The 8,770-nt window shown below is 36.7% G+C and overlaps 1 protein-coding gene across 1 annotated transcript; it reads right to left on the bottom strand.

The window, feature by feature from the left end:
- Window positions 1-2,815: 2,815 nt before the first annotated feature.
- LOC137390994 (protein transport protein Sec61 subunit beta-like) lies at window positions 2,816-7,847 on the bottom strand. Its single transcript, XM_068077313.1, has 5 exons — window positions 7,717-7,847; window positions 6,999-7,049; window positions 5,984-6,078; window positions 5,509-5,613; window positions 2,816-3,118 (listed from the first exon to the last, which is right to left on the bottom strand). The coding sequence occupies exons 2-5, from the start codon at window positions 6,999-7,001 to the stop codon at window positions 3,031-3,033; spliced, it is 291 nt and encodes a 96-aa protein (XP_067933414.1). The 5' UTR covers window positions 7,002-7,049; window positions 7,717-7,847; the 3' UTR covers window positions 2,816-3,030.
- Between the last annotated feature and the right edge of the window lie 923 nt (window positions 7,848-8,770).

Here is an 8,770-nt window from a genome sequence, read left to right on the forward strand (position 1 = left end):
TGTTTTGAAAATGTCCCATTCAAAGGGATTGACAAAAAGGGAGTTTCCAATTCCGGAAGATTGACAAAAAGGGAGTTTCCAATTCCGCAAGATGGACAAAAAGGGAGTTTCTAATCCTGCAAGGAAATTAACGAAAAGATGGTTCAAAAGTTGCAAGGCACTAATTTGGATCTTAAAAAAGCTCAAGCAAAGGAAAGGCCATTACATCCAGACCAGGAACTTTTAACTAACCATCCAGAATAAACTTCGTATCTTGCCTGCACTTCGAGGGACCAATGAAAAAGGCTTTTTGCACGGGAGTTAGTCTGTCTAGCTCGTGATCAGTCAAGGATATGACTTGCTAATATGTCTGATGTGAGCAGTAATTACCTCATTACTCTATTTAAACTGTTTTGTCTGGCCGAATGGTCAAACCTCCCCAACAACAATGAATATAGCTCCCCAAAGATCTCTATATGATTATAGATTAATGAAGAAATATTTCTTATTAAAGAGACTAAACTTGTGTGGGAGAGACATTCATTATACCTCAGAATAGAGCAAAATGTATTTAATATCCGCATTCTTGAGACTGTAATGTAATGACAGCTTGTAATCCTCTGTTGCCATGAAACCAGAGTTCAAATTCAAAAAACACATGAAGTCATACTGCTGAGTATCTTACGAAATAGTTTAAATTAGTACCTGCTAAAACATAGTAAGCCGTACTTAAACAAAGCATAGAAAGGTACTTTTGTTTCACCCCTGCCTCACTATCCTTGGACTAATGCATAAAAAGGGCTCACTAAATCTATTCTTGCACCATCCTCAGGCAAAATCATCACACACGAAGAGAACTCCAGCGGATGGCCACACTATTATTTTACCAACAACAGCGACAATTAGCTGGAGAGATTCTTTATAGAAACTATGGAGTCTTCCATGGCCCAGAAACGCGGAAAAGCTGAACGCTGTTTGCAAAGGTGTCAACTGATTCCCACAACACGTTTTTACTATCACCAGCTATTTATATGCTATCATAAGATAACGGAGGTGGGAGGCAAAACTCACATTGTGATAAAAGACAGGAGTTTGCAAAGGTGTTGGAGGGGGGGGGGACAGTTATAGTTTGACTCACAGTATATAGGATTTAGGACTAAATATAAATAGACTTGAAATTTAAATTTGTTTAAAATTTTCAAGTTCATATCTTAAATCTGTGGAATGTCGACATGTTTGCTATTCAATTAATTTTAAATGAAAATAATCATATTTTAAAATTGTCTGAAATAAAGTGCTCTCTAGCAAGTCCTTGACAGGATGTGAACAGCAACCCTTGAGACATGGCTTGCGAGTCTTTAATTTATTCTGTCCATGTTGTAAGCGAGAGAGCTATATGGCAAATTCTTTTGAACAAAGGCAATTGACTATGCATGGTATGCGCTTTTGTCACAAGCTACCTAATTTCACAGTTGTACGAAGGGTTTTCCCATTATCTTTGCGTCTGCTGCCAGTGCAATGTCCCCTTCCAGTTGAGTAAGTTCTTGAGTGCATTCTCTTCGTACCAAGTCCTGTTGTTCAGCCAGGCAGAAGGACTCACATACCAACTGAGTGATACTAGTGCGGGCCTGCAGACTCCAGCCTCCTTAACAACCCTTTTTATAGCAGTCTTTGTGGGACGATAACTCCAATTAGATTAGCTAGTCTCTCAATTGTGGCAGTCACACTAGGAAATTATTTAACACTTAATTACCCATTTTCCTAGACAGTTGAGGGGATTTGGTTGTCCCATATCAGCTAATTGCTTCCAACTTGCGGCGTCTATCGGAATTGAGTCGTGAGCTGACCAATAAAAAATGGACAACACTTCGCTCCCCTGCACTGATGCGCTTTTGATGGATGTCTGTTCATGGTACATAGCGGGCAGATCTTTACAATATGTCACAAGCTATGTGTTTCCTACAGCCCATTTTTACTCCTTGGGGTACACTAGAACAGTGGTCGAGTTAAAACGACCCCGAAAGACACGCTGGCATGACAACAGAGATGCGATCAAGAAACAGTATGTTTAATCTGATGTAGCAACACGACACTTAAAACTTATGTCAGAAACTAGACTTCAAAATGGTACAATAGAACTTTCTATGAACAATACTGTGTCTAGCAAGCAACAACTTTCTGATTAAACCATCTTCCTGTCAGTATGTTTTCCACTAGTGATATATATGTATCATGACTAAAAATATGTGCTCAGCGTGAAATTATTCCCATCATTTCAATCTTCTCAACTCGCTGCATTTTCTAATACAATTACTGAGTTTTTATACAATGGTAGCGTAGCCACACCTGGGTGCGGGAGTGCCGAAAATCCACGCTGTCCTGACAAGCAGGTCTTGTTTCTGTTGAGCACTATAGCAGAGCGACGGTTGTACGATGTATATGAAACCACAGGAAAGCAAGACCTCCGCACGTGAAAGTGAGACGCGCAGGAAAGTGAGACACCTAACGACAGAAAGGCCAATACAAGGTACAAAGATGGTGCATCGCTTCCGAACAGCTACACTAAATCACGAAAAAATGAGAACAACGCAACTGTTTCCACGATGGTATTGCAGTGCTATTTGAGAGTGTGTCACTATGATGCCGCTATATGAAACATTGTACATCATGTATGTGTCAGAGGCAAGAGGTCAATGAAAAAGTTGCCGAGCAATTTTAGGCTTTTAAATCAGCATGAAGATAAATATTATTGTGTTAGAATACTTTGGAGATGCTAATAAAACACATGATAATATTATCGTTTAATCACTTCTCAATTGACACGAATTAAAAAAGATACAATGTTACCTGTTTATATTTTCAACTGTGGTGTCAACAAAATACAATATAATCAGAGATACAAAAGCTAACATATATATAGCTTCAATACTTTATAAAGATGTCAGGAAGGGATCGCCATCCTACACCTAGTTTATTTACAAGAATGTTAATGGACAGAGTTAAGGAGAAGATAACACCAGCTAGATGACATTTGGCACAGGTGTCTCCACTTTAACCCCTCGTGTATTTGCCCCATATATGCAGGACAAAGACTGATGCAATAAATAGCAGACTCATGACTAGCACCGGCACTGGACCCCTACAACAAAATTGAAAAGATAACTCACAGACACGACAGTCGATGAAGAGGGTTAATAATTATGTCTTTGACATTGACGAATAAAATTCGGACAAGCTCGTGAGTAGCAATGACTTCTAAAATGACTCCATCACAATGCACTGTGATGTCTAGAAATATCAAATACATTTATCTAGTCAGCGTATAACTCTTGACAAGTGAGCACTTCAAGGTGTGACACAAGAAATTCACAAAATGTTACATAAAAATAGTGTTTTCAAATATTTATCTACGGTAAAACTAATTTTGCACTTGCCCTTTACGCACTGGTATATTTAAAGGTCATCGATTGATGATTTTATGACCGCCTATGTAATTTCTCATATAAGTGCATACACATACCATGGTGAAACGTTGAAATATTTTATATTTTCAGAGTCGTGTGAATAACGATTCAACTCGAGCCGGTTATCAACATCATGCAAGCCTAAATTTTAAAACAGTCAATTGAGAGAAAAATAGCGTCGCTTCGCATGTACTTGAACAATAGCAACATGTTCAACAACTAATAAAAAGTTATGTAACAAAACATGACAAGCTGCCAACATAATTACGTCATGTCTGTCATTGTGTTATTGCAATTTACATTGATGCAACAAACCTACATTCCAGTAGATGATCAGCCCTGCATGATAAACACCAACATAACCCTACAGCTGACTTTTAGACTTTGTAGACATCTAGACTTAAATATTGCACAAATCTCTTTACAATTAATTACGTCTAACCATTCCTTCCTCAGAGGAACAAGACACGCAACAAAGTAGGCAAACACATAAAAAATTAAATGAAAGAGAGGTTGCCTGCCTTTGAGAACTAGGTAAAACAGGAGATATAGTATATACATGTATATGATTATACAAGGAAGGTTTTGAGTAAGATTAACACGGCGTGACATAGTGTGGGAACAAGCACCTGACTATTAGCCCACTGCCAAGCTAAACTGTTGGCAGAGACGAGCTCAAGCATTCCCCACCTCATACATACTTTACATAATTGGCAAAAAAAAGGCATTCAAGCCTTGTCAATTCATAATGCTCTTTGCTGCACACATGGCAGGGCAAGCCGTGCACCTCTTAAGCCATTAATAAACCACAAACAACCGAGCACCATCCAGTCACACCTACATCTTATTGGTTCAAGGATTACACAAAAGTTGCTTTCTTGATGTACATGTACATATATATTTCAACTTACTCAACGTACACAAAACATTATGTAACAAACTAAATTATTGTAATCAAATATGGGAGATAAAAACAAAGGAACTTAAAAACTGGTTTGTTTTAATGCATCACCAATAGTAATGTGAAAGCAGAAGGGGATAAGTCTATTGCTCTTTTACTAGTGCAGGTGGTACGTTTATACAGCCATGTGATTTGACAGTAAAGAAGAGTTGTCTTCTCTGAACATTGAGTAAGATGAGATAACTACTTAGTATAAACAGAAAACACAATTTTTCAGCCAATTGCATCAACAACTCACACTGCTATTTGTCTTTTTACCCTGATATAAGTGCCAAAAGTTGTAAGTCAAAAGTTTTAGGTTTATAATACAGTGAAATTTCTATGGAATCCAATAATACGAAACACACACGGGCCTCTCAACTTATTGACGCTACAACAACTACCAAACTAATGCAATGACTAGTCGCCTATCCAACTTGTTTAGCAGAGCTCTACAGAGGTGTGGATTAAAGTAGATTATTTATATATCAAAACTTGATAAAAACCAGGTTATAACATTCCTCGAAGAATAACCTTTCATTCTCACTTTACAAAATAGAGCAGAGCAATGCAAATGTCAGCTCAAGTTTCTAATGTGACGAAATGGAAACAAGAAGATCTACAAACTTGCAACAATATTAGTTGTAAAATGAATCTTGGGATACAGAGTGTCACAATCAAAAATTAAAATAAATGTTATGTAATTCAGTAACACCAACCGGAGTAAGTAAGTCAAAAATAAACTCGTTGATTGCCTAGAGAAAATGGTACGAGATTAAATGTGAAGTGAGCTGTTCTAGAGAGAATTCTAGAGACCTGTGACACTTTAACAAGATTGAGATACATGAGCATGTATGTTCTTGATGCTTGTAGCAGGTTCATGTAGATGTATTTAATTCAGTTATCAAAATAATATTTGATAGTTTAACCTACTCCTACGAATTTCGGTAATCTTAATTGAGCTGTCATAACTAAACAACTGAAGAGTTATCTCCTCAAAGATGCAAAGAGAAGATAACTACGAGGAAAATATAAAACATTCAAGTTTTTATTATTGCTTTTTTTAACTATTCAATTTTTAATGAAGACAACGCAGTAAATGAACAGAACAAAAAACAGACTTACACTTTAATTCCTGGTGAATCTTCAGAATAAAATTTCCACATACCAGCGGCGCTGCCGCCGCCACCTGGCATTGACTTCTTTGTGGATCCACCGGCAGCTGGTTTTCTGTACAAAACAAAAGATTCAGATTGGCATAAATGAAAACAGTAGCACCTGCATTACAAGCGACATCTATGAGGTAGAGCATTATAAATACCTTTTGATGGAATAACCACTTCAAACACAAAGGAGTTGGTCCGGTTGCATTATATAAAGGTTCAAATTGCATTAAATGATGAGATTTTACGAGGCAGCAATGTAAGCCAAAATGAATTTTAATAAGATGAATACAATAGGCAAACAATTAATTGATCTTCGGTGGAAGCTCCTGTAAAAATATATCTAAAGTTACTAAATATCTAACACCAAACATTTACAATACCTCGCATTTAGAGCCGCCGTACATCTGATGATTAGACCAAATTTATAAAAGTACCTTTGTCTGACAGCAGTTCCTCCTGACCTCGGTGTGACTGCCCTTGACCCTGAATCAGATGCTCCTACTTTGGTGTTACTGGCTGAAGGTCCGGCCTATTTGTGAAATAGAAAAAAATGCAATGAGGCAAAGATACAGCCTAATATAATGTCACCCAATATCGCAGGGAAAAGTCTCATCAAATACAAAGGGTAGAGAAGTCAACCAGGTCATTAAGCAAAAAAAAACTGACAATGAAATAGTTGATTCCATTATTCGCAACAAGCTTCAACTAATTCAAAGAGGTTATTTAATATCAATAAGGCACAACTAGCTACTGTATGTTTTGTATACAACCATAGACCTATTAACTATACTATATTAAGTATAGTTAATAGGTCTATGTATACAACCAACTGTCACAGCACAACCAAGTATTTATACAATTCCTTTGATAATATAAAATAATGAACTCTACCGCTATTCTGTTAATTTGATGAACACTTTTGTGGAAAGGAACTATAAATCTTAATCAGCAGAAAAACAAACATTGAATTCACTGATTGTTAGTACCAACAATTGTAAGGCACAGACGGTAACAACAGAGACATTGGAGAGAATGTACGGTACCAGAAAAGACATGGGAGAGAACAAACGGTACCAGCAGAGATATGGGAAAGACTATAGGATACTAGTGAAAACATTGAAGACAATATACGACACCAGAGGAGACATGGAAAGAAATATATGGCACCAACGGAGACATTGGAGAGAATATATGGTACCCATGGAGACATTGAAGGGAATATATATTGTGCTGGATAAAAGATTTGAGGGGATAGATGGTACCAGCAGTGACAATGGAGAGACTATATGGTACCTAGAGACATTGAAGAGAATATACAGTAATAGTGGAGTGGAGATATTTGAGAAAATATATGGTACTAGCAGAGGCAATGGGGATAGCGGGACCAGCGGGGATATTGGAGAGATTATACATATAACAGCGAAGCATTACAAGAAAAATAATACTTACCATGATATCACTTTTTTAGATGTTATCTTTGAGTCTCCTAATTATGCAGGTCTGCAAATGAAATATAGCCATTTGGTACGAGTACTCAATGGTGACAGCAAAAACTATTATTTAGCAAGAAACTGTTGACTCACTTTAATAAGATTCAAACTATCTGGATACTGTATTTAGTTATATCATAAATAAGTCACTAATACACCATCTGAATCATACAAACACTAAATACTAACAGAAAAAGATTTGAACTTCATCTAGCAAGCTAAGAAACAACCCATATTCCATTCCCTAGATATTTTCTGGTATCAAATAAATTACGTAATTTAGCAGCAATACCGTGTCCCAGATATATGAAAAAAATTGTTAATGATGTCTTAACTATGATGTTCTTTCTCTGTTAGTTTACAGGATGGGTCTGAAGTAGAAGAATTTTACTCTCCAATGCTTCAGAAGTAAAAAGTCATGACTGATAAGCTCAAGCACTGAATGCTACACGATAAACACAATTTTAAAACTAGTTACCAGATATCTAACACAAAAACAGGATAACAGTTACAGAGAATGTTACACGAGGTTAATAGTAAACTTACGTACAAAACATGAATCGTTAAGGTGCAAATTCTAAAAAAATTGAATATTGGAATGCAAATAGTACTTTGAAACACACCCAAACAATTATTTGAAAAAACTAGGCTTACTAGATACATTACAAAATAGTTACCTGAACCAACACAGCTAACAAATCTAAAAAAATGGTATGCGGTATTGAATCTACTATAGAAATGACCGACGTCGCAAAATTAGGGGAAAGCCACACACCGGAAGGTCTAGTTGGCTTCTGACTAGGGTGACGACTGCCACATTGCCAATGTTCACCACACATTATTACACGTATATAGTTTTACAAAAAAGTCTACTAAAATAATAAAAACAAAAATAAGTAAAAAATAAAAGTTCAAATAACATTATTTCTAGAATTAAAAGTAAGATAACTCCTAATGAGCAAACAACGACCTCATTGGACCTTGCTGCGCTGCAGGCTTGTCTCGGGTGGGTCTTGGGGCCGGGCACCGCAATCTACACTGACGCACAAATTCAAGGATATTTTAAGAAGACAATCTGTCATTATCATTTATCCCTTAATTACATTTATATCTATATTTTTAAATACTGTTAAGGTCTTTCCTCTGCCTGCAAAAAGAGGCTCTTTGTTTAATTCAATAAAGAAATATATATATATATAACGACCTCAACCTCAATTCCTTTTAGCGATCAATGTTTGCCCAATTCTAGCAAAATTACATTTGGTGCATTCGGTACAGCTAGCGATCAATTATGCTACCGTATCGGAAAAAACATGATCGCAAAGCTACTTGTTGAAGTATAACATTACTGGCCAATACTGATCAAAATACGAGTTTTCTGATACTGTTGCGTTTTCACGTTTTCTATCAGTGATAATTGCTTTTTGCATGGATCTTTTGTTATTTATAGCAAACGATTTTGTTTTCAACCAGAGCTGTGCACCCAGGCCTGTCAACCCAAGAGTGGGGCAATGCTTGAGATTTGGTTTTGGGGAAATTAATGTATCAATGATAGTATATATAAAATTGTGGAAATTGGGGCAAAAATCTCACGCATTTCTCACTCATTTTCATTTTTTCTTTGGTCTGATTGCGTGAGTCTCATGTCCAATGCGTGAGAGTTGGCTGGCCTGTGTGCCCCGGCTACTGTTACCAAAGATATTCTGTGTAACTAGTCTCTGTTGAGCCAGA

The sequence above is a fragment of the Watersipora subatra genome, chromosome 3 (assembly GCF_963576615.1).
Source record: "Watersipora subatra chromosome 3, tzWatSuba1.1, whole genome shotgun sequence".
NCBI classification, from domain to species: Eukaryota; Metazoa; Bryozoa; class Gymnolaemata; order Cheilostomatida; family Watersiporidae; genus Watersipora; species Watersipora subatra.